The following is a 27,701-nucleotide window of genomic DNA, read 5'->3' on the forward strand; positions in this document are numbered from 1 at the left end:
AATTCTACATTTTTTAATTTCATGCTCAACATCTCTATCAGGATATTTCACTGGTTCCTCAAATTAAGAATGTCCTAAACTAAATTCATTATCTGTTCTTTCCAATACTTGCCTTCAGTCCCAATTTTCCTATCTCTTTTGCTAGCACCACCATTCATCCTCCAAGCCACCTGGGCTCACTCAAAATCAAGGGCATTTTGGGCTCTTTTTCTCCCTCACTATAACATCCAATAATTTGTCAAGTTCTGGGACTTTTACTCATAATATATCATATATGCACAATTGTCTAGTTACACTGCCACTATCCTTGTTCATATGAATGACTGAAAATGCACTTCTTATACCATGTACCAAGATATGGTCAAAATAGATATATTACAAATATGTAAAGAGCTGTGTCAAATTTTTAAGATGAGTCATCCCCCAATGGATCAAAGGATATGAAGAGACAGTTTTTCAGTGAAGAAATTAAAACTATATTTAATCATATGAAAAAATGCTCTAAATCATTACTGATTAGAGAAATGCAAATTAAAACAACTTTGTGATATTATCTCATACCTATAAGATTGGCTAAAATGAGAGAAGGGGAAAACGACAAATGTTGGAGGGCATGTGGGAAAATTGGGACATTAATGCACTGTTGGTGGAACTGAAAACTAATCAAACCATTTTAGAGAGCAATCTGGAATTATGCCCAAAGAGTTATAAAATTGTGTTTACCCTATGACCCAACAATTAGGTCTATTTCCCAAGGTTGTCAAAGAAAAAGGAAAAGTACCTAAATGTTCTAAAATATTTATATCAGCTCTCTTTTTGGTGGCAAAGAACTGGAAATTGAGGGGATGCCCATCATTGGGCAATGGCTAAATAAGTTGTGGTATATGATTGTGATGGAATACTATTGTACTGTAAGAAATAATAGGCTGGTTGATTTTTAGAAAAACATGGAAAGACTTGCATGAAATAATAAAAAATAAGGTGAGCTGAACCAAGAGAAGGCTGTATACAGTAACAGCAATACTGTTCGAAGAATAACTGTGAACAACCAAGTTATTCTGAATACTATAAACACTCAAATCAACTATAAAGGACCTATGAAGGAAGATGCTATCCACCCCCAGAGAAGGAACTGATAGATAGAAATATGCGTGTTATAGTTTTACATGTTGTTATAAATCTGCGTCAAATAGTGGCCTTCTCTAGTGTGTGCGTGTTGGGGAGGTGGGGGGTGGGGTAGGGAAGGAAACAGTTTGGAACTTAAAATGTAACCAAAAAAATTTAATTTAAAAGAAGAAAAAGCATTTATTAATCACTAACTATGTGCAAAACACTGTGTTAAGAACTGAGGATACAAATAGAAAACTAGCTCACATTGTAATGGAAGAGACTACATACAGAACGTTTGTGCTGCAAGTCAGATGGAAAGACCTCACAGCTTTTATGATGCAGATTGTAAGGTAGATAGCAAAACAGATGGCAATGCACCTTCTCTGATGTTATTTGCCCTGCTAAAATGTTATCCATTTCTGATGTATAACCATTTAACATCACCAAGGATTTCAGTGTCAAGAAATTTCTTTTCTGGGTCAAGGAACTAACTATTCCTTGAGCTCCTGGCTGATTCTTTACCTCTGTGAATCCAGGTAGACCATTACTGAAATCAAGAATACACTGTCACTATCTCCACATTCTTACCTATGAAATCTTTCATTTTAGCTCATTTTACCTAACTCAGTAACCAGCTATTTCAAAAAATGTTCCCTGCTCCCCAAACAGACCATGATCTCTCCCTAGCCATAGTTTGTATAAGGATTTTTTCTAGACTTGTCTCCTTTACTCTGATCACACTGGACCTACTAACATATTTCTTTGTGAATGTCGTATCTCCCTTATGAGACAATAAGTTCTGTGAGGGCAAAGGTCATTGTTTTTGCCTCTGAATCCATTCAGCACTTTCGCTAATTCCTTAATTCTATGTTTGTTGTAGGAATGAGTGAAGATATACTGACTCAATTCCATAAATGTTTTGTTTTGTTTTAATAAAAGTCAAGTATTGTCCAGGCTCTGTATCTGTTGGATAGAATAAGTGATCAAACATGGCCTCAACCTTCTAACTACAACAATCATGTGGCAATTTTTACTTTTAAAGCAGACATCAAGGAATCCTATGGAAATTCTCTCTTGGAAATGTCATATAAAGATGATTGTGTAAAGAATATGTTGGTTTTTTGAAAGAGATCATGTAACAGATCAGAATAACAGCTGGGCAGAATGGCAAACCCTTCAAAGTCAACAAAACAATCATGCTTTTCAGGAAATATATAATAATGAAAAGTTCTAAATTGTTATTCACATTAGAAAGAAAAATTTAAAAGCAAAATATTATAATACAAAATTAAATCCAAATTACATTTGCAACACAAATCAATGAGTTATATTTTTGGTACATAAGTCATGATTATTTTAATCTTTAATGAAACAATGTTCTAAGCCTTTTCTGACAAACAGAATTTGCTATATATGCTATTTTACTTGTAATCCGATGAGTAGCTGATATATAGATCTTTTAATCATTGGAATAACTAATTCTGAGATCTTTTTAAACTAAAAAGAAGAACTAAGATTACTATACTTTCTTTAAATTTTATTTCATTTTATTAATTATTGTATTATTGATTATAAAGAAAAATCTATGTTCTCCCTATCTCTCTACAAACAAAAAATTACTCTATTGTAAAAAATATATATTGTTGATTGAAACAAATTCCCACTCGTAATTCATTTTCAGTGAAACTCACCAATAATGTATTGCACCAATCTTCAGTCCATGTTCGAACTCTACTCCAACCAGCACTCAATATGGAGAGTTTTTCCTCCAAAGTTGACTCACTGCCCTCTACCAAACTCTGTAGGGCTGCTCTGATGTCAGTGATATTATTTAAATCAAATTTTCTCTTTTCCAGCTGCTTTAGCACATTCTAAAATAAAAATATACAAAAATGGGTGATCTTTTCAATCATTTGGAAGTTTGCATATAACTTTTACATCAAGTTAATAGTTCAGGTTACTCTATCTTATATTATTTTGCAATTTAATTAAATACTTGAAATGATTAATTGGGTGGTATTTTTAGAACTATGCCATAGGATTTTAAAACTTTTATTATACACAATTGCTCATAGAAAGCTCAAAGTTCTAAAATTCCCAGAAACCATACAAGTAGAATTCTATATTAAAACAATAAACCTTCAAGTAAATATCAACATGCTTTTTAAACATATATGAATACATTTAGCCTTGTCAATTATTGTACCTTTTTCAATGACAATGTGTCCAAGCATTTTTAAAAGTTTAGGTTAATTGTTCACAAATATTGCATTGGCATATCGCACTTTGAGGAACATAAAAGTAGTTCAGTTGGGAAGAATATAAACAATGTCTACATAACATCTCGTCATTTAACATTGCTTCATCACTCTTCCATGAACATTCAAGCATTTTTTCTAAATATCACATCACAGCCCAACCACCAGTAACGGGAGAGGGATGCAACAGACAACCATATTTCATGCGCTTGAGATTCCTGCATTCTCCTAAGTGATTATTTATTGACTGCATGCAGTAAGTCTTTACTGCAACCAATAAATAACTAGTAATTATATTTAAGTAAGAGAATACAAAGCAAGGCTGGACTCAATGACATAAGAAAAATCTGCTAGAAAGAAATTTCTGCATTGGAAATAATGCCCTTTACGGTTCAGAATCCTCTAATAAACCAGATGTGAAAGCATAAGAGAACAAAATAAACTAATTAATATACAGTATTATTAAAACTATTAAAAATTAAATTTAAATATCAAAAGTATTATTAAAACTAGTCATGATTAAAATCACATTCTAATATGTATTTCCTAAAGAATACTGTATATTTTCCATATATTTTAAGTTACATCAAAAACGATTTGAAATTCTTTCGGGTTCCTTACCCTCTCTCTTCCACCTAACACCAGGCCCTTTGTAACTCAATAAATCATTCGCATACACAAGACTGTAGAGTGTGTAATCTCAGTTTAAGCTACTCTTTGAAAACTGCCTTAAATATCCCCATTTCAGTTGCCCTGTTCAGATGCATTGTGATAAAGACATGAATATAAATCCTACACATAACATGGTTCTGTTGTCCATAGGAATAATAATTCAAACATTAATTTAAAAGCTTATGCTGACAAGTTAAAGCAGAGAGACAAAAAACTCTTAAGTCAGAAAGACTTGCATTCAAATCTCTGTGTGAACCTAGGAAAGCATTTAAGCTCAAAGGACCTTGGGTAACTCTCAAAGACAGTAAGCTGCAGAGGAGTTCCCCACAAGTCCAGATACCAGCAGTGTTAATCTTCAACCCATCCCACTCCACCACATTCTAAACCTCTCCAAAAAAATTCTATCAAAGCGAGCATACTTAATTTTCAATCTGTCTTCTCTGGGAAGCTAGGTAGTATAGTGGATGGAATACCAGGCCTAGAAGATGTGGATTCAAATCTAGCTTCATATTCTTACTAGCTGTGTGACCCTGGGCAAATCACTTAACCCTATTTGCACAGTTACCTCATCTGTAAAACGAACTGGAGAAGGAAATGGCAAACCAATCTGGTATCTTTGCCAAGAAGACCCCACATAGTGTCACAAAGAATTGACACGATAGAACAACAACAAAATGTCCTCTCTAATAAATGTATTTGTTGATCTGAGGGCTAAGAATTATATACGCCTAAAAATAAAGCATTGTTGTCCATTTAACTATCTGTTTATGTAAAAAGGAAGATCTGGGAAATCAATCTCAGGTTTTTTTATCTGTGATTTCATTCATCTTTCAGAGACACATGGGTCTTATTCCACAAATCATCATCTTGTTCATCAGAAAAACAGAATTAATTGTCACATCTGCTCACTAGTTGACAGTGATCGACAAAGAGCAGATAACAAAGTGGTACTGAAAAAATCATATTGTTACTAAAAATAACAAAATAAATACCTTTTACATAATTACTGTATATTCCATACTTCTCTGCTTTTTGAAAATCCCAAAGGCTTTTAGATAAGTTCACAAATTCATCATTTTGGTAATCAATACAGCAAAAACACCTTATGAAAAAGGAAAATGTAAAAGATTCCTTGTGTTGCTTGGAAAAACATAACCAAGTGGAAAAACCACTGAGCATGATGAATGCTTAGCTAGGCATACTTTAACATGAAGGGGTGGGAAAGGTCTCCAGTGCAACGGCCACTATTGCCACTAATGTAACAGTAGCAATTAAATTGAATTATAACTTACTTTGGCCCAGGCAATCTCGGTATCCAGGTCAGAAAGCAAACCTTCTGAAGTTGACTTCTGCACTAACTCAGCTTCAGTAACAGTAAGCCATTCCGAAAGCAAAGCTGTCTCCTTCCTCATTTTGCGAGCCAGCTGGGAAGCTCTTTCCAGATCCTGCTTTCCCTCAGTAACCTGCCAAAAAGAGGCACAACCAAGAGTGCTTCCACCATCTTTCAGGCACAGTTATGTCCTCAATATGTGGCCAGGTGCTACCTTTTATGTACAGTTGCCTTAGGTAACATGTAACAGTTGGGTTCTTCAACTTATTCAGCCACAAAAGGGGTTAGATGCATCACATATTGGGGAACCTGTAACTGCTCAGATCTTCATTTGACTCAGGTAAGGTAAAATGGATGTCTCAGAACTTCATCACTTGCATATTGTCACCACAAAAAAATATCATGCAAAGTGCCTCGTTCTCCTACTCTATAAAATAGCACAGAAACTGATTTAGACAATCACTGAGACAAAGTGGCTAACCACGTAAAAAGTCTCTTGAAATTCTTGGGAGAAAGGCATTTTATAGATAAATCTGTGTGTATCACTGAGTTAACCAATGTGGAGATAAATTTGTAGGAGAAGTAAAAGCATTTATGTAAATACACATTTATTAATACTTATCATCTAAAAATAGATTATGTTCAAATGAAATTCTGAGATAACAAAAGAAATGAGACATAAAACATTTAAATAAAAATGTTTATGTCTTCATGTATATGGATACATATTATCCATTTGGTATTTGTATGTGTTATATATAGATTGTAAAAAATACATAAAATATGAGTATTATAAATGGCATAGACAAAAATCAAAGGATATAATCAATAAATAATCAATAATAAACAGTGATTAAGCACCTATTATGTGAGATGCATTAAAGATATACATGACAATTTAATCAAAATGACTTCTGTAGAATAAAAGAATTAAAATGTCAACTAAAAGGGAACTAATTATTTCTACATTGAAGAATCAGGTCAAGTGCTGCAATGAATCTAAGCTTTTGGCAAATTCAGGGGAAAAGATCTGAAATACCAGTATCTAGACACCAAATATCTAAATTATATCGATTTGACTAATCAGATACCCAGGAAGTAATGTCATCATAGTAAGATTTATTTTGCAAAAAAAAAGTTATGAGCCACGATAAAAACAATTTGCAGCAGGTCTTGTAATAAATGGTACCTGCATATCCAAGTTTTTTTTTCCAATTGAAACATTTTTTAAAGTGCTTAAGGTGGAATTAGTGGAAAGTTAACCTCTACTTTTAAATCATTTCATTAAACAACGAGAACCATGGTCACAATAAGTTTTTGGTCTGGTTGGCAGTAATGACGCAGCCATCTATAAAGCATGCATAAAATGAAAGGGCATAACAGATTTTTATATGTAACTGCAACTGTATAATGATGAGAAGATCGCATATTTGTCCATATCACACATTTCTGATTACAGTTGAAGTCATTGAAGTTATTTGGCCCCAGACTTACAATTTCTTCTCAGCACAGTGAGGCTGTAATTGACTAAAAATTCAATGCTATGGAGTCTAATTGTTAAACTAAAGTAAAATGAGAGTGAAAACAACATTCTAACCACTTTCCCCTGGGCTAATAGAAAGACTTCCATCATACTTCATCTGGGTGTATTTAATATTCAATAACTACAACATGCTCCAGAACAACATCTATAACTAAGCCACGTCTCAACTTCACAGTTTTTATTTCTTTCTTGGCTTCAAGGCAGAGATTCTAAAATAAGTCAAATCATTAGGCAAATAGATTTTGCCAGTGCCTCAATGTAAAAGATCCAACAGCTTCTCTCCCTGTGGTTCCTCCAAAATAACCAAATTATGCATGTATTTCAGAAGGATTTAAAATTACTGGCATATTAACGTGAATTACCTATGCCTTAATGTTTGGGTTATAGCATGGCTTTAAGCAATGATATGGAAATACAGAGTTTGGGAAAGGCAGAACAGAATATAAAAGTGGACCTGGGAGTCAGAAGACTCAGGCTTAGGTTCATTATGACCTTGGGCAAATGATTCAAAATCTCAGTGCCCCCTAGGAGCTTTTTAAATTGCAAAGTAGTTGCTAAATTGCATTGGTAGAGATTTTCTTCCTCCTTTCTAAGAGGAAAGGACAGGGAACAGGGGAAAGAAGAGAAGTAGAGGAGACAAATATGAGGATTAAGATTTTTAAGGATCAAAATTTAAGAAAAAAAAAAAAGACACCTAGGTGGTGAAGTAGATAGAGTGCTGGGCCAGGTGTCAGGAAGGCCTGAGTTCAAATCTGGCCTCACACATTTACTAGCTGTATCTCCCTGGGCAAGTCACTTAATCCTGTTTGCCTCCATTTCTTCATCTGTAAAATGAGCTGGAGAAGAAATGGCAAACCACTCTAGTATCTTTGCCAAGAAAACACTAAATGGGGTCACAAAAAGTCAAACACAACTGAAACAATTGAAAAACAAAACATTTTTTTAAAAAGCTAACTTACGGTTTTCCCATATAGGCAGTAGAAGGATTAAAAAAATCAACTAGCAATGGCAAAACTGACAAAGGTTGTGTTAAACTTAAAAAACAGAATATAGAAAGCAGGTTCTGTGTAAATACTATAATGAACATTAATTAAAATTTTCAAACCTATCACTCAAAATTTCAAAGTATAATAAACAGTAAAATAAAATCTAGGGAAAAAATTATTTCAAATGAAATCTGATGCATGCAATAAGTCAGGCCTCCTAGGAATGAACTATTTTTAAACAGACATATTTTCCTTAACAAAACAGTTCAATCTTCTTACCTGTGCACCCAAGTCATTGTAGAGGAACTTCAAAGAGGTCAGTTGTTCATCCATTCCTTTTGGGTTATCCGTTTGCTGCTTTTGTACAATCTGCCTTCCAGTTTTGATTACAGTCTCTACTTCAAGTTTTACTTCACTCAAAGTTTTATAGAGTTTCTTTATTTAAAATAAAAAAGAATGAAAATTACACATTTCAAGAAAAATTACCAATCTCCGGTAATTTTGGTCAACAGCATATACATGTTTAAGAACAAAATATTTTAAAGTATATTTTTTCATTTCTTAAATTTAAACCGGGAGTAAAATCCTAATAACTTACTTTTCATGATCAGGGTTGTGTCTGAAAAAATAAACATATGCTAGATGCTTGGGCTACAATTTTGACAGCCCAAGATCTAACTACTATCAGCCCTATTCTACCTATGTACAACTATCAGTGTTCAGATGAAAGAGCCATATGTTTCTAGAAATGGCAGCTTTGAAAAGTATAAACATTATTACTTGAGGCTAAACCAATATAAAAATGGAACAAAAGTGAAAGACAGAAGCTTTAGCTTCAATAAATTTCACACGTGGAACCCATCATTTCTAAGCTCCCAGAAGCTCCTTGAGAAAGATTGTTTGATTCTTCATACCTGTATCTCTTGTGCCTAGCATACTGCTAAGCATACAGTAGCTATTTAATAAACTTGTTGAATGATTTATTGTTTCACAGGCTTATGGAGTTCAAGGCAAGAATAACAGCAAGATATCACATATAATATTTCAGAATGGCAAGGGAAGCCAAGGACAGTAAAGTGTTTTTGTTTTTTAAAATACATTGGGAGAAAAGGGACGGTCAGAGATGTCACAGAATTGCTGTCTGGTGAGGATAGGACAAGTGCTGACAGCAGGAAGAAGGCAAAGATGTTCAATTTTTTATTCTCCTTCTGTTGTTTGTTTGGTTTTGCCTGCCAAATACAATGACATTTGCACCAGAAATAACAGGAAAATAAAGTAACAGAGTTGACAACCAAGATAAATAAGGAGATGAAATGATAAAACCTAGCTGCCTTTCATTAGGCCAAGTTATTGGGCCACAGTGAACTACATCGTCACTTCTTAAGGAACTGGCAGACAGGATTACTAAGCCACTGTCAGTAACATCTGAAAGATCACGGGAAATGAAATACATAAAAAGAATGGGGAATGGGAAATGTCACTCCAATTTGGGGGGTGTGGGGAATGGGAAGAACCTCCAGACAATAAGCCCATAGGATTGACTTGATGTCTGGAAAAATTCTAGAACAAGGCTGTCCAAAATGCAGCCATCCTACAAGCACAGAAATTTACATAAATGCTCTAGTAAAGGAAGCCAAGCTACCACAGAGCTCTCACTAAAATGGCAAATCAAAATACATTGTCTATTGTTTCAATAAAAACCTAAGGTTGGACAGTCCTGTTCTAGAACATGTAGCCCTACTACCAAGACTCACACGCTACAAATAAATTTTAGGTAGTGCATTTTCTTTAAAAAAGAGAAAAAAGCTAAAAATGGTACACACACATATACACTATCCAACAGTGACATTGCCTTACCATGCATTTGTCCAAATGACTCTGAATTACATCTGGATCTACATCCTTCACATCCAAGACATGAAGCTCAGCCTTTACACCATCTAGAACCCGCTTGCAATCAAGCATACGCTGCTCAAAATTGGCAGGCTTCTGGAAGAGTTGGTACTTTGTGGACACTTCACGAAGTTTCCGCTGATGATGACGACAATGATGATGTTGAGAATGGTGATAATAAAAATAGATGTTTCATATCAGAAAAAATTTCACACCTAATTATGTTACCATCAATTTAACTGCTGAAGTTCAACCCTTCTTAAAAATATGAAAATTGAGTATTCCAGAATAAATTAAAATGCTGCAGTAAACCTAGTAGTTAATCGATACTTAGGAATCCACATGGCCAAATAATCTCCTGAGTTAAACACAACCAAGCATTATCTTGACAAATTGTTTATTTATCTTTGAAAATGAAGAATAAAATTGATTTCAGAGAAATTAAAACTTTATCATTCTTAGGAATCGGTTTTAAAGGCATCATTTACTCCAGCATGATCTTCTTCTAGAACCTCAGTAACAGTTGAATACCTATAATATCAGTGTCCAAACCTGGTGACACCTCTTATTTTGAATGGCTTTATAAAATCAGATTTTTTTTCTTCCCCATGAACAAAATGAAACGTGTATGCATAGTGGTACAACAGGACACAAAAAGGACTTTTTTCAAGTAACATATTTCCATCTCATGTCTCATAAAATCAGTTACATCTAAGGAATTCAAAATCTTTCCTTGAACCTGCTTCTCCTACTCAAAGCTCTGTCTTTGTGGTTCCTTTACAATCCAGTACATTGGAAAGGGACTCAGAAATGGGCTCAATTTCCGGCTTTACCACTATCTAACTACGTCACCTTGGCTCAGCCCTTTAATCAATTTCCTCAACTAAATAACAAAGGAGTTGGACTAGATGATCTCTCAGATATCTTCCAGTTCTATAGGTCTAGGATTAAACTCATTAACAATTAACAAATGATCCCTTAATTCTGTCTGTCCATCTGTCTTGAAAGGTGGAAACAGAATCTTCTACTCCTTTACCTGTAATATATCCATCTGACTTCCTCCTCGAGGGGTCCTGCCTTCTGGAGAGGGGGGTTGCTGAGGTCGTATATTTCTTCTCAGCTCTTCCAATGTTAATTCATGGGCTGTGATTTCAGCATGAATTTTCTGGCAAAGGAAAATAGTGAAGAAGTTTACTTTTAAAATAGGCCATGGAAAGAAACTGTATAAGAGAGAAATAATAGAAAACATTATGGGACTCTCCAAATGTGGCAGGGTCACTGGCACTATATCAAGAGTAAAAGAAGGGCTGGGAGGGACTCAAGGTGGGGGTGGGAAGAAGGGATATGAGTTCAAATCTCAACTCTGGCACATGCCACCTGAAGCAAAGTACTATATCCTTCTTTGGTCTTCAGTTTTCTCATCTGCAAAATGAGGAAGTTGGACTAAATGATCTCAAAATCTCTTATAGGTTAAAACTCCATGTTCCTCATTTGTGCTTTGTAAACTTTAAAGTGCCCTATTAATGTGAGTGATTATTATTTTCCACATGTTCTTAATGGGAGGAGGAGCTAAAACAAGCCCCAAAGAGCTGCCCACATGGTATGTATAAATCCTCTTGGACCGTGACAAATTGCAAAAAAAAATAAAAATCAAGGGGCAGCTAGGTGGCGCAGTGGGTAGAGCACCAGCCCTGGACTCGGGAGGTCCTGAGTTCAAATCTGACCTCAGACACTTGACACATGTACTAGCTGTGTGACCTTGGGCAGGTCACTTAACCCCAACTGCCCTGCCAAAAAACCAAAAAAAAATATAAAATAAATAAAAATCAAGATTGAAGATCTACATTATGAAATTGCTGCATCTGCATAAAATGTGTTGTCTCCAGGAACTGTCAGAAACCATTCGTTGTACCATGATTGGAAAGATCAGAAAAGTTTATATAACTGAGGATTTTACCTGAGCCTCTTGTGGAACCTGGAAGGCGTCTATTCTATCTGTCAAGTATGTGGTGAGTTGTTTATCCAGCTCGGTTAGGCTTTCCTGCAATACCTGCAGCATGTGGTCAGTTTCCCTCATGGTCTGTAGTTGCTTTTCCAAAGAAATTTGTCTGGACTCTGCCTACAGAGGAGAAAAGTATTAAGCTCAGCATACACTCAGTTAGGTATAGATATCAGAAGAGCATCCATACATTCCAGGTCACAAGAAGAAACAGATGGCAGAGCATCACCATTTAGAAAGCTATGACTTGATTTAGATAAGTAATTAACATCCAAGAACACTCATTGAAAAGATGCTATTCAGTTGTAACAAAAAAAAGATACTTGTACTTTTAGCAAACCATAAAATACCACACCTCACAAAATTAGATTTCTTCAATAAACAACATTAAACAACAACAAAGGGTAAGAGCAAAGATCATGAAACATGGAGTCAAAGGAACTGACTTCAAATTCTGGTTCTGTTAAGTCAAACAGAATGACTTTGGGAAGTCATTTTTACTTGTCTGTTCTTCGAATTGCCTTAAAAGGCAACAGAAATATGAGTTACTGTTTGCTTATCTGTCCGTCATCAGAAAATACTGAAAAAGAAAGATGGAATTAGGACTCAGGAATAATTTTATTTATGTTTTAACAGATTCTTTTTAATGTTATTTATTCTTAAATCACTTAGATTTCTCCCTATATGCTTCCCCCTTCCATCTTCCAGTGTTACCTCTTGTAACAAAGAATGGGTTGTTGTTATTTTAAAGAAAAGAATAACAATAATTTTGCCAAACCAATTAATACATGAAAAAAAAATGTGACGACACAGAAAACGTTCAACATTCATGGGCTCCTCCATCTCTCTTAAATTGGGACAGATTTGTTCTTTATAATTTTGCAAAATGCATCATTGTTTTGTGATTATTGTTCAGTCCATTTATTTGGATGTACTCATTATATAATTTTATTTTCCTGACTCTATTTACTTTACTTAACATCAGTACATATAAGTCTTTGCATGCTTCTCTGTATTTATCATGATAACCATTTCTTACAGCAGAGTACTACTCTATTACATTCACATATCAAAATTTATTTAGGCATTTCCCCAAATAAATAGGCACCTACTTTGTTTGTAGCTCTTCTTCTTCTTCTACTACTACTACTACTACCCCCACACATATACAAAAGCTGCTAGAAACACTACTACTACTACTACTACTACTACTACTACTACTACTACACCACATACATATACAAATGATGCTAGAAATGTTTTCATGCATACTGAGCCCTTCTTTCTGCCTCTTGGGGATATATCACTAACATTGTAATGTCTGAGTCAAAGGTTAAGAACATTTTAGTCACGTGATTTGCATCATAGCCAATTGCTTTCCACAATGACTGTACTAATTTACATCTCCAACAATAATGAATTATTGGGCCTACCTTTTCAAGAGCCTGCCAACATGGCTATTTCTCATTTTCAAAATTTCGCCAATTTTTACAGGTATTGTGTGAGATGAAATTTCAGAGTTATTTTGGCTTTCATTTTTCTCATTATTAAATAGTGGAACATTCTTTGATATAGTTGTTAAAAGTTTACAATGTTAATCATTAATAGCCTATAATTTTTTAAAAGAATTACCATATTTTTTTAACTTTTAGGATATGGTTTTTGGCCATATGTACTCATATTAATAATATATCTTGGACATCAAAATCTGTCAGAGATTTGATTAAAAAAAAAATAAGATCCCATTTGACTGCTTCCAATTCTTCTCCTGGACACATTAAATTTGTTTGTCCAAAAGCTTTTCAATTTTATATAATCAATTCATTTTATCATGTTTAGTTCCATCTATTCCTGTGTTAAGAATTCATCTCCTAAATATAGCTATGATACCCTGATCTTGTAACATTTTACTAGTATTATCTTTCATGTTCAGATCACGTATCTATTTTGAATTTATTCTATATTATGGTATAAGATATTGGTCTAAGCCTAATTTCTACCAAACTACTTTCCAGTTTTCTCAGTAGGTCATAGCAAATGGGGGTTCCTTTCCTTATGTTTTCACCTTTATTATACATAGGGTAAGTAATCTCCCTTTATTTCTAATTAGACCTTGTCAAGTCAGCTGTATTGATATCTTCTTTTTTCTATTTTTTAACCAGTAACAAAAGATTTTAATGACTGCTACTTTATAATATAATTTGAGATCTGGAAGTGCTATTCCCTCCCCCTCAATTTTTTCCATTATTTACCTTGCTAGCTTTGGTCATTTGTTCTCCCAAGTGAATTGTTATGACTTTAATTCAATTTGATAAAGTATGCCATTGCTTAATTCTAAATTATTAAATTATCAAATGAATTCTGGTAATATTATCATTTTTATTATATTAGCATGGCCTAGCAATGAGCACTGACTACTGCAATTATATAAGTTGTCTTTTATTTCTTGAAGAAACATTTTTATTCCAAGCTGTACAAATATTAGATGAACTTTGGTAGAATAACTCCAAAATATTTTACACATTTTGTAGTTATTTTAAATTTTACTTTCTATTTTGCTTTTTAGACTTTTTTTAATTATATAGAAATATTGTTGATTTTGTGGGTTTATTGTGAAGCCTAGAAATTTGTTGACGCTGCTTAGTGCCTCAATTAGTTTCTTTGCTAATTCCCTATAATATTTCAGTAAATGATATCATCAACAACTAAGGATAGCCTTGTCTCTTCTTTGCCTCACTTTATGAATTTAATTCTACTTTTTGTCATATTGCTATTGCTAACATTTCTAGAACTATGCTGAAATATTGTCGGTAAAGTATACAACCTTGCTTTATTCTTGTGCTTGTCAAGGAAAATTTCTGTGGTGTCATTAATGCATATTATGATTACTTTTGGTTTTAGATACATGTTTTCCAAAAGGAAACATTTTACATACATATATAAGTATCATGGTTTGCACAGTAGTCAAGATAGGAAAAAACAACATAATTCTACATAGTTTTTCAACATGTTGTAGGTAAGCATATATAATTCCAATATCTTATAAAGGTTTATACATGCGAAACATTGCTGTGTAGACCTATGTACAATGTTTTAGATCAAAGAAATTCACATCCTGCTTTTTTCACTGCATTTTGTATATTGTTACTAAAATTTGCTGTAAAAGTTTAAATACTCCTACCACTTTACAGTGAAATGTTTCTTTCCTGTTACTATACAATGCACAGAAGTATATAATGAAATTTATCAGTATTGTTGACAGGTAAGACACTTAATGACATATTCAGATAGATCACTAATGATGATGATTTGAACTCCTTATTTTTTTTTATAGGCCCAAACACTATTTTACCTCAATACCTGAATATAAAAACGCATTTTGTCTGATTAAGACTATAAAGTTCTATATCCAAAAGGAAATGAAGAGAAATTTTGGCTAGAAATAATATCAAAAACCTTTTTGTGGATGCAAGAAGAACTGAGTCAGGTCTACTTTATGATTTTGTTTGACTTCAGCCTGACCATTATCGACAAAGTAAAACTCTATTTTCCTCAATTGCCCTTCCTTTAAACTGAAACAATATTAAACATCATCATTTAAGAGTGCTGTGTATTCTTACCAAGTGACTCAAGTCTTCATATCGGCTATTGAAGTTCTCTAACTTCTCACTGATTATGTCATCAAGAATCCCACCATCAATTAGAGTCTGACCAAGTTCACGGATCTGAGTGCGATTATCTGCTGGGTGGCGTAAAACTGACTCCAAAGACTAAAGAGAAAAAAAAAAACCAAACTTATCATCCGAGGAATTACTTCACATCAAGGCTCTAAAACTGAATCTTACCACATTCCAGTTCTTATGCTGCACTTTGTCACATTTCAATTTACTATTGATAGGCAATCTGTCTTACACGTTATTACCAATTTGGGGAAGTTCTCTTCAACTCATCTCTGACTTCCTCATTGCCCCTCACTACTATTAAAAACTAAATCATTTTCATCAATTGGCTGCATTACATCTGTCTCCTCACTACACACTCTTGCCAATAGCACTAGTGCTCAAATACTTGAAGAATAAAATAAATTAATTGATTGATTGGCTACAGCCTTATAATACAATCTTTTTTCTAGTCAGGTCACATTATAGATAAACCATATTATGATATGGTCTTTCTGGTATAATTGACAGATAACTCCATTCATTTGGGAGATTTGAATTACAATTACAAAAGACAAATCAAATGGATGTTTGTTTCCGGTGTAATAACTACTCTAAGGAAAAATAGTCATATTAGTTTTTTATGTGTGGTTTTTGCACCAGACCAACTTTCATCAGTACAGAGAACTCCTAGTGAAAATTCTCCCATACCAATGTGGACCAACACCTTTTCTGCCATTCATGGTTTCAAAAGGTTGAAGAGACAATTGAGAAACTAAGTGACCTGCTTAGGACCACACAATCAGGATGTGTTACAGACAGGACTTGAAACCAGGTCTTCACGGCTATATGACTGGATGTCTAAACACTATCCTACACTGTCTCTCATAGTTCTATTAGTAATAATAAAAACTGTAGAATAAAAAGTAAAAGTCATTCAGACAACTGAATTTTATCCTAGATTTTTTTCATTTGCTTGGTAGCTTCTGACAAGTTATATCTTGGCCTTTGATTCACAACTTCTCAAATGTGATTATATGAATTGCTACCTGCCTCTCACACAGAGATCCTGAGATGATTAGTGAGCCAAGAACTCTTTTCACACATGTGCAGAAGCTGGCTGCTACGTACTTCAGCAATAGTAAAAGCTGATGATTATGCTCATTAAAATTGTAACTTTCCAAGGAACAAAATAACCCTATAAGAAATTGTCTTCTTTATTTTAGCCCAGGATGAATCTGAGAGTAGGAAGATTAAGAGGAAATTATCATACATAAAAAAGATGGCTCTTAAGTACCTCGAGGGCTTCATTGAGAGCATCTGCTTTCTCAGGCAGGGATTCAGTGCTTTGTACTCTCTCTTCCAAAGTATTTAGCCAGATTGTCTCCAGCTCTAAATAATGAAGCAGTTCAATCCAGCAAGACCATACCTCCTAAAAGGAGGGCAAATGAAATTAGTCTGGAGGGCAATGAACACATAATAATATCTCCATATATCTACATGTTCTGCTTAATCAAGGATAATTTCATTCAACAAGCATAGTTCCGGTGACTAGTTATAACACCATCCACCACAATATGGAAAAAAAAAATTAGAAAGTACTCTATTATCTGATCAGGATGCAACAAAAATTTAGGGAGATCAGAAGAGTAAAGGAGAAAGCATTCATAAATATCCAGCAAATTTTCGTTCACACTAAAGCAGCATTTACTAAATACCAAATCACTTTATCAATAAGCTGATATTCATCAAAAGACAAGTTAGGAGATTAAACAAGACCATAGCGAAGAAGTCTAAATTTACAGACAAAAGTAATTTGGCTGGGATCCATGATGTTTTTTATAAAAATTTTAATAATTATATATCAATATAGTTGATCTCCTTTGTTAACCTTTGTATTATTTTATGCACTTAAAAACATTATTCTGAGAAAGAATCCAAAGGGGCCCTGAAACAAAAAAAGGTTAAGAAATTCTAATTTTGGAGGAAAACAGAGGGCACAGCTCAGGTTAGAAGTTATTTTTAAGTAATATTATTTTACAATAAACTAGGCAATTATTCACACACACACACACACACACACACACACACACACACACACACACACACACATAAACACAAACACAGAGACATAATAAAACAGAAGAAGATAATTATCCATGAAAATGCAGATCAGTGGCTATGCAATAAGCTTTTCTTTTTAAATACATAAAACACTTAACTTACAGCTTTCAAAGCTGCCCTAATTGACTCTGCTTCTTTCTGATCTTCTCCCTTTTCTCTTCCAGGCATTTTTTTTAAAAGATGCTTTAATGACCCTCTTTACTTCTTTTATTTTTTATTTTGCTACCCTACTCATATTACCTGTTAATGTCTCCTCTTCCCTCCCCCCACCTTCCACAACTCTCCATCACTGAAAAGGCCATAACTGAATAGATATTCATTTGGAAGTTACTTCTGGCTGTTTATATATACTTTACCCCTTCTCCTTCAATACATTTGGAAAGAAACCTCTTGCTGGTTTCTCTTCCTTCACTGTTGTTGTAGGTGTCCTTGGTGGCTGCATTCATTTGCTCCTCTTACCTTTCTATTATCTGGGCATGTTCAAGAAGTAAATAATCTCTTGAGGTCTGGGTTGCTAAGAATGTTGTAAATGTCTCTATTGTTGAATGTTCATTTTTTTTACTTATGATGAAGCTGATATTTGTAGGCCAAGTCATCGGTTGCATCTTGAAATCTACTGCTTTTTAGAAAACATTATTCCATTCCCTCCTGCATTTTCTGGTGAGTACAGATTAGTCATTTAGGTTTTCTTTCTTTTATTTAAGGTCTATTTCCTCATTGCTTGCAGAACTTCATTTCCCAATTGAGTGGTTAAACATAACCACTATGTGCCTTTGAGTTTGCAACCTTGAGTTTTCTTTGGAAGACAAGCTCTGTATTTTTTTTTTAATCATCACTTTCTGTGTTCAGAAGCTCTAGGCAATTTTCTTATGTTATTTTTTATATTATGGTGTCCATATGCCCATGGTGTCCAATATGACTTGACATATTCTTCTGAAAGAGCTGTAATCCTTTAGTTCTCAGTGCATATTTGAGGTCATTATGTTTTGCTTGTAGGAGAACACGCTTTCTTTTAGTGCTACTGTTTTTTGCTTCTGAAGGTATCAACACCAATCTGCCTCTTCTTGGAAGTAGTTCTATAGTATTTTGCGGTTTGCAAATTTTTTTATCAAACGCTACTTCTGACAACTACTTAAATTTTGGCAATCTTTTATGCCTGGTTTATTTTCCCTTCAAGATACATGGCCAATTTGCCTTTCTAAAATCTCCAAGTTCTCCTTCTATTTGAATGAGAAACATAGAAGGAAGTTGTATTGGATTCCTTCTCTCCTCTTGCTCCCACTCTCTGTTCTTCTTTTTCCCAAGAAACCTTAGTTTCCATTCTCACTAAGATATTTTCTTTTATTGTTTACAAATTCTATCTATTCCAGTCTTTGAGTTCTAACCAGAGATTATTTTTTGATTTAAAGAAATTTTCATATAAAACATAGCTAATACTTTGACTGTTAAAAACCATCTTGAGGAAGACATTCCTTAATTTAGAGGATTAAATGATAACAATGTTTTAGGAAATGAATTAAATGTTACTGTTGATCATAGTTGTCTTCCACACCTAACACCCTATAATCCTGTGTTGGCCAATCTTAATGACAATTTTTAACCAAATGAACAAAATAGCCTATCTTCAAGAAAAAATATCAGATAAAATTACAGGGCCATTACACTTATAAACCATAAAGTCAAAAGTTGTGATCATTCAGATACAATATGTGATCCTCATCTAGTTAAAACATAAAATATGACGGACGAAAGGAGTAGTGTTACTACACTGTTATATAATCCAATGAGGTTTCATTAATTCCTCTTATTGAGGACATTGCTGACGTTGGTTATTGCTGACATTTATGCAGCATTATTAAATATTTCAAAGTTTCTTACATATGTTCTCCAGTTGGCAGCACAGATTTTCCTACCTGCATTTTATAGGTGATGACTCTGAGGCTCAGAGATTTAAGGGATTTGAACATGGTCTCAGAGAGAGTCTGATGAGACATAAGATTAAAACCAATTCTCTTCTGGATCTAAGAAAAGCACTCTCCCCACAACAGCAAAGCATATTGTGTTTAATAATTTAGAGTAACAATATTAAGTTGCTTTTAAAATATTGTTTCATTTTCTCTTCATTTTTCCTTCACTTAATTATAGCAGCAAAGATAGAAGATATAATTGAAAACATCTAATCCAAGACACTCAATTTTATAGATGAAAAAAACTGAAAACCAGAAAACTAAAAACTTGACAATGGTCACCATGATGGTTACTAGTAGAACTTAGATCAGAATCCAGAACACTTGACCTTTACCTTAGCATTCTTTCCTTTAAAGTAAGCTATATAAAATAATGGTGCTAATCAATTAATCCATGAAGAGCCTATAATGTGCCAGGCACTGTATTAGGCACAGAAGATACAAATATAAACACAACAATCCCTACTGTTGATGAGTATAAAAATGAAACAGTTCTAGAGAGGAGTTTGGAATTATTAAAAGTTTGCCTTAATTTCTCCAAATCAAACCAGCCTACTCTCTTCCTATTCAATTTTAGTTCCAATTCATCTGTGAAATATTTGCTAAACCCATAAAAAATGATGGATTCGCTCTTTGTGCTATCCACCCAATGGCATATCAAAATCTGGACAACAGGAAGTCTTTATCCATTTGGTTTGTACTACATGAACAGTTAGGCAGAATTATCAGATGATGGTGATTTCATTTTAGAGTCTCAGCATCATAAGTGGATTAATGAAATTAACCAGGAATTATCTGGCTGCAAACCATGAAACATAATAGTCTCTGAACAAGTAGGGCTGCAGATCACTCAGAAAGAAAAAGGAAAATCCATGAGGGGCATGAGCAAAACACTGGATGTTACCAATGGGAAAATGGCATAACTAAGATGCTATTTTTTAAATGTGCCACTTGGTTTTACTAATTTTTATTTACTTTTAATTTATGGGGGAAAATATGTATTTCCAACACATAATATTATTTTAAAAATGATTGCACATGAAACTGCAAATCTGTTATGTACAACTTGCTATTCCTTTTAAATATATAATAACGTTATCATGTAAATTATTTTCTTTTTTTTTCTTCCCTCCTCACTGTGCTGCTTGGTTTTACTGAAATGCTTTCCCTTCCCTCTTTCTTATTTGTTAGAAGGAATAGCTCAAATAAAAAACAAAGAAGAAATAGAAAAACTTATACAAAGGAAAATGTACAACTGGAAAAAGGTGACTGAATCACATAGTGACAGCAAGGAGAAACTGGTACCAAGAGCATCCTGGGAGGACCTCCTACAGAGGATCGCAGGAGGAAATGTACAATAGGCCCAAGGGTTCAGGAGGAGTAGCTGGCTTATAATATGCACCACTGGAAACAGCATTGATATCAATATGATCATGGATCCACTTAAGTATTATATTAAAGTGAATATAGCCAGTAAAGATAAGTAGATTAGACAATTTCATTCCTAACCTTGCATAAATGACTACAAATTCAAAGTGCATTTTTATGAAAAGGGGGTGAGAGAGGGAAGAAACAAACCTCTAGTGTATGGCATTTCCCGCGAATTCGATTACAAAGAAGCTGATAGTTTTCCAATACAACATTCAACTCAGATGTTAATTCTTCACCACCAGATGGCACTTTTGCAGCTAACAACTTGATGCTGTCTTTCAAAATCTTCACTCGCACCTCCTTCTGCAACACATCCTCTTTTGCCCTCTATGGAAAGAGAGGTTAAACATTAAGAAGAAAAAAATTTAAAGCACTTCTCCCTTCCATGACTATTTTATAAATGTTTTCATTTTGTTTCCTTTCTAAACTTTAATTAGAATACTAGTATCTAAATCAGTTATCACAATTGACTGGATTTCAAGGCATTGTTTTTTTAAACAAAGACAAAAACAGTAAATAAAGGATTGTCAAATCTGGTATTCAAAGGGTGTATGCTCCTGCAGGGCTGAGCAAACACAAATATGAACATGAATCTATATAATAAATACACTACTTTTCATGATAACTGCATACATTCTACTTAATACTATAGTAGCATAATGCAGGTGACTTCAGAAGCTATTGCCATAATATTCTTCCTCATTCAATGGCCTTTTACATTTCAAAAAGACCCCCTAAAAAGTTTAAATACTAAATTTTTAATGGAGAGAACGTACAATTTTCTTTATAAGAACTAAGTATGTTTCAATCAGTTGGTCCCCTGAGGATCACAATGAAACTATCAGCAGAGATGCTGAACACCTAAGTCACGTGCAATGGCTGCAGAATCACCTAAGAATTCATTTAGTCCAACCTCATTGTCTGATATATGAGGAAAGTGAAGGTAAGAGACTCAGGCAAGGTGTCAAAGGTCAGAAGGTACAGGCCAGAGCCAGGACTCAACCCACATCCTCTAACTTTCCATGGACCATGCTCCCTCTCAAGGTAGGAGCAGAAGTGAAACTTAATTAATCTGAAATGACCACAAGGTCTTCACACAAAATTTTCTCATTAATGGGAGAGATCAAATCCAAGGGCAATATAAAATATCAGATAATCCCTCAAATCATTATATCTGGTTTATAATTTCCTTCTATTTACATTTGAATACTGGTTAATGGTACATTATGAGAACTTCTAACTTCTCACACAAAACCATAAAAGGCACACAATAAAGACCTGACACAAGAATTAAAAGCTTTTAGAGCTTTTTTATATACTTATTTCTCGACCCAAAACTCTTCCCCTATTCTGGAAAAGAAAATACAACATCTCATGACATCTCTGAGTATTCTAAAATGCTATTTTTTTAAATTTCTATAATCTCTCTGTATTATAATTTCCCAGTTTCTTTGAGAATTAAGTGTAACCAATAGAATATGTGTAGAATATAAATGAAAAAGAAATTAAATGATGTTCATTCATCCACTCAACTACTCTCAATAATTTAAATGGTATCAGTGCAACGGCAGTCAAGCAAGAGTTGACTCTTCTTAAAATTTCAAGCTAACTTAAAGATTCTTGGTGATCCAAAATTCCTTAAATGCCTTTTAGAAACAGTAAGTACCTCCTAATAAGCACTTATTCCAACAAAAACACTAAGACTCTAAGCAACAAAACTAATTCCACAAACAATGCTATTTTCAGCAAAGGTACTGATTTGACGGTTTCTTCAGCTTATACATTCAGGCAGATTAAATTTTGGCTAAAAAGAGTCACTACTTGTTCTCAAGTGGATCAAAATGCCCTTTAAAGTCATAGTTTCTGTGTCAGCTAAAACACTCAAGGACAACTGAAGCAATACTTGAAAGCTGGGCACCATGCCCAGAGTATTTTTTTTAAGTGCACTGAACAATTTACATAGTACAAATATGAGGGAAATAAATGCTGTGGGCTGACTGGATATCAAAGTAGTGGTGAAGGGTTCTGTTGCCTTACTAAGTGACAAAGAGGCTATCAGTGAGACTTGCTAGCAACTGGGGAGTCCCAGGCATATAAATTTTTTTTTAATTTTTTAAAAAACTAGTTGCTTCACATACAAAGGAAAGAAGAGAGGACCATGAGATTTTAAGGACAGAGCTGGCTTCTAGAAGGCAAACTCTCTTGTTCGCGGAAACAAATTATTCTCATCCCAAAATTGAAATAAATAGCCTAAATCCAATTTTTATATGATTATACTCCTACCTTCATTTCTTCAACAGCACTCTCTAGTTCTTCTGGTGATTTGTATTCAAAATCCTTTTCCAAATACTCTTCTTCAGCCTGAGTCATCCATTCCTGCATCTCTGCCAAGTCCTTCTTCAGATTCATAGCTTTTTCCTGACTTTCAGATAACTTATTCTTCTGAATAGCAATCTAGGGGAAAGTTGTTACAAAAACAAAAGATTTGGGTAATTTTTTTTAATTATTTTGCAACTTTGTTTTAAAAATCACATTATAAAAAATTCACAGACCATCCACTATTTTGTAGCAATGAAAAGTATAATTTCATTGAGAATACAATGCTAAGCATTATATTCCCAAAGAACAAAGGCTGGTGATAAAAATCCAGTGTTGGCAACTGGCAACTTTAAATTATTAGAAAGTGAAAAATGTCCTGAAGACAGTTGGGGAAAGTGGGGATAACATGAACAATCTTTCTCCTCCTGGCATTTTTTTCATGATTGGGTATGGCTTAGATGGGATGTTCAATTATGTTAAGTATTATTGATTTTTTTAATTGTATTTTTATACTGGGAATTGCTGGAAAATTTGATGTAGGAAGGGAAAAGAACAAAATGAAATCTATCTAAATTATTACTTCTCCCAGCTTCTCTCCCCTTCCCCAGCAACAAAATAAATATTATCAAATTAAGCAACAAATCTAGCTTGATCCCAAGTCCTGTGGAAAACATGAGGTAGTAAGAATTCACTTCAATGAAACAAACACACATTAAGTACTTACTCTGCCCTAGGTGCTTGGGATAATAAGACACACTTAACTACATTACAACTTGCAAAAAAAAAAAAATTAAGTAAATAAAAAAGATGAAATTGAGGGGCCAGAGAAGAACAAGGAAGGGAGAATTCCTAACTGCTAGAATCAAGGAAAAATTCACAGAGTTAGGTGATGAAGATAGAGCAACCAGCCCTGGAATCAGGAGAATATGAGTTCGAATCTGACCTCAGACACATACTAGGTGTGTGACCCTGGGTAAGTCACTTAACCCCAATTGGCTTCTCCCCACCAAAAAATAAATAAGAGTAAGTCCTCAAAAGGTAAAGAGAAATCTTGTGTGTGTGAGTGTGTGTGTGTGTTTGTGTTTTCTTGATTTGTTGGGGTATAGCATAAGTAAAAAAATTGATTTTTTTAAAGTAGATTTTAATATGATGAGATTTGTTCATTGCAAAGATTACTTTGGCACACGTTCACACATTATGGAGGGCAACAAGTTTAGGAAAGGAGATTAGTTTAGAAGCATATTATAATAGTCTAGGATAAAATAATTGTCTGAATTAAAATAGTGAAAGTAGAAGCGGAAAGGAGGGGAAAGTTTTTGGTTTTTGGTTTTAATTTTCCAAAAGGTAGATTCCTAGGTTTTTGCAAATGACTAGATGTAAGAATAGAGAATAAGGGAAATGGATAAATAAAAGATGACTGAGGATTTGAGCTCTTATAATTAGAATGGTGCTGTCATCAACTGAAAACATGACATTAAAAGGAGGGGTAGATATAATAGGAAAGATGATGGATCGGAGACTTTATGAGTTTGAGGTATTAACAAAACATCAAAGTAGATATGAAAAGCAGTAGATGAAACTGGGCACACAGATTTGAGAATCATCTCTAAAAAGGCAACAATTGAAAACATAAGAGAAAGTGAAATCTCAAATAATAATCAAACTTTCAGTGTATTACGAAAAAGGGTAGGAGAGAAAAAAACATCCATTCAAAGTAAGTACAGAATCTAAAAAATACCTTAGATACACAGGAATTATGACTACAATCCTAAAATACTTTCTAATTAAAAAAAGATACTTTGTAAGATATTAATTGTTCATCATTAGGCTGAGCCAATAAACTATAACAATACCACCTACCTTAACCTACTTATGCAGTGTCATCTCACTCAAACTACGTGGGGTTACTTTAAAGAAATAGAAAAAAAATAACAAAATTCATCTGAAAGAAGAAAAAGCCAAGAATCTAAACATAAATTTGGCAAAGGGGGAGGGGAAGAAAAAGAGGGGAGGGTTTGATTTTTTTTTTTCCAGTGGAGGGGTAGGGAAAGGAAAGAGGAAGAGATAATAAATGCTTATTGATTGAAAAAATTAAAAATGTTAAAAAAAACAATGAAGTTGTGTCAATTATTAAGTAAACAATATACAGACAGTTACGATTACAAAACTCACTTGCTTGCTGAGTTTCTCCCACTGCGTCTGATAGTCTACAAGCATTGTCTGCACCCAAGTTTTAACTCCAGCAACTGGATGGCTTCTCAAAGCAGACTCTATTTCCTTCATTTCTTTGAGGGATGAATCAATTGTTTCCATTTCATTAACAAATGCCTATACACACAATAAAAACACTTGTATATGAAAATGAAAGCAAAAGTAAAGAAATTTCAATAAGAACTTGGAAGGGCACACAGAGTACAAATAGGTTTGTCTTTTTATGTCAATTCCTTTGTTCCCGCTTTGTTAAATATTAAGAATGCTCTGTAAGATGTTACTCCTTCTTTTGCAGGCATGTTTCAATTTGTGGCAAAGTTCATAACAATCTTAAAAAACAAAACATAGGCTTCTGGTAGAAGGAATGGGAGTCAAGCAAACTCTTGTCTTCTCAGACTATGGACTTATTGGTGAAATAACCTTAGAAAAATCACCTTGCTTTTCTGGGGCTCAAGTTTGTTCACATATAAAATGGAGGGGTTAGATGAGATACTTTCGGTCATGGACTGCATTATAAGAAGCATAGCTTTTAAAAGGAAGGAAGTGATAGTGCTGTCCCACCTAGTCAAACCTCATGTGAAGTACAGTGTTCAGTTCTTGTCGACATAGTCAGGAAAGACTAGAGGATATCAGGAGAAGGGAAACCAGGACAATAAAGGGCCCTGCATATATTTCACATGAAGGTCAGGTAAAGGAAGGAGCTATTAATCCTGAAGAGGAGAACACTGGGTGGTCACTAGATTGTCTAGTGCATAAAATGCTGAATTTGTAGTTAGGGAGATCTGAGTTCAAATCCTACCTTAGACACTAGCTGTATGACTCTTAGCAAATCACTTACCTTCTCTCTGCTTCAGTTACCTCATCTATAAGATGGGGGGATTATAATAACAATAGCACCTATGCCACAGGGTTGCAGCAAGGATCAAATGAGAAGATGTAGGTAGAATACTTTGCAAACCTTTAAATTATGATATAAATGCCAGCATTACTATCGTTATTATTAAGACCCATGTGACACATGATAATTACCAACAAGTTATCTGAATGGCTGTCATGTAGAAGAGAGATCAGACATGTGCTCTTTAGCACCAGAAGTTAGAACTGGGACAAATGGGTGAAAATCACAAAGTGGCAAATTCAGGTTTGATGCCAGGAAGGTCATAGAACAGTCCAAAAGAACCATCAGACACATTAGGAAATAGTGGATTCTCTCTCAAAGGTCTTGAAATAGAAGCTGCATAATTATTTCTTTCATGTTTCAGTCATATATGGCTTGGAATAAATAACCACTGAAGTCTTGAACTTCTACAGTCAGCCACGTTCCTTGTAAAGACAGGTAAAATGATACGTTATTGGGGGGAAAGTGGGATGGACAAAGGATTTCCTGGGTAAAAGCAATTCCTCATATGGAAACCCCCTCCAAAAGTATAGATCATCAAGCTATCTGTAAAATATTGTCCTAAGAGTTGCCTAGAACACTTAGAGGCTAAGAGACTTGTCCCAGGAAGAGTTAGTTTGTAGTCAAGGCAGAACTTGAAGCAAGGTTGTCCTGTTTCCAAGGTTAGTTTTCATTCACTTTGGGGGGTGGGGGGAGAGGAAGGGGGTTAAGTGACCTACCATGGGTCACACAGCTAGTAAATATCTGAGACCACATTTGAACTCAGATCCTTACTCCAGGGCCAGGGCTTTATCCACCGTGCCACCTAGTTGTCCACTTAGTCTTCCAATATATATTAAGCACCTGCAATGTTCCAGGCATTGTGCTAAGTGCTGGGAATACAAAGAAAGGCAAAAGAAAGCCTCTGCTCTAAGAAACTCAGTCTAATGAGGGAGACAACATGAAAGCAACTACGTACAAATAAGCTACATACAGGATAAAATGGGTATGATCAACAGGGGGAAGGAACGAGAATCAAAGGGGGATTGGGAAAGGCCAGGGCAGTTAGGTGCCACAGCGGACAGATCACTGGGTCTAGAGTCAGGAAAACCTCAATATAAATCCAATCTCAGATGCTAACTAGCTTTATGACCCTTGGCAAATCACTTAACCCTGTCTGCCTCAGTTTCCTCACCTACAAAATGAGCTGGAGAAGGCAATGGCAAACCACTGCAGTACCTTTGCCAAGAAAACCCCAAATGGAGTCATGAAGAGTCAGACATGATGGGAGAACAACAAAAGGGAAAGACTTTTGATGACAC

General features: G+C 34.5%; 1 protein-coding gene across 1 annotated transcript in view; it reads right to left on the bottom strand.

The window, feature by feature from the left end:
* The window catches only part of UTRN (utrophin), a 467,326-nt gene that overhangs the window by 350,555 nt on the left and 89,070 nt on the right, over positions 1 to 27,701 (bottom strand). The window contains exons 23-33 of the mRNA XM_036766848.1: positions 25,464 to 25,619; positions 23,256 to 23,426; positions 21,120 to 21,299; positions 16,748 to 16,882; positions 15,412 to 15,561; positions 11,750 to 11,911; positions 10,829 to 10,957; positions 9,757 to 9,930; positions 8,179 to 8,334; positions 5,333 to 5,503; positions 2,802 to 2,981 (exon numbers count right to left, since the gene is read on the bottom strand). Coding sequence (XP_036622743.1) covers positions 2,802 to 2,981; positions 5,333 to 5,503; positions 8,179 to 8,334; positions 9,757 to 9,930; positions 10,829 to 10,957; positions 11,750 to 11,911; positions 15,412 to 15,561; positions 16,748 to 16,882; positions 21,120 to 21,299; positions 23,256 to 23,426; positions 25,464 to 25,619 — 1,764 coding nt within the window. The remainder of the gene's footprint in view (positions 1 to 2,801; positions 2,982 to 5,332; positions 5,504 to 8,178; positions 8,335 to 9,756; positions 9,931 to 10,828; positions 10,958 to 11,749; positions 11,912 to 15,411; positions 15,562 to 16,747; positions 16,883 to 21,119; positions 21,300 to 23,255; positions 23,427 to 25,463; positions 25,620 to 27,701) is intronic.

Source organism: Trichosurus vulpecula, chromosome 7 (assembly GCF_011100635.1).
Source record: "Trichosurus vulpecula isolate mTriVul1 chromosome 7, mTriVul1.pri, whole genome shotgun sequence".
Classification (NCBI taxonomy): Eukaryota; Metazoa; Chordata; class Mammalia; order Diprotodontia; family Phalangeridae; genus Trichosurus; species Trichosurus vulpecula.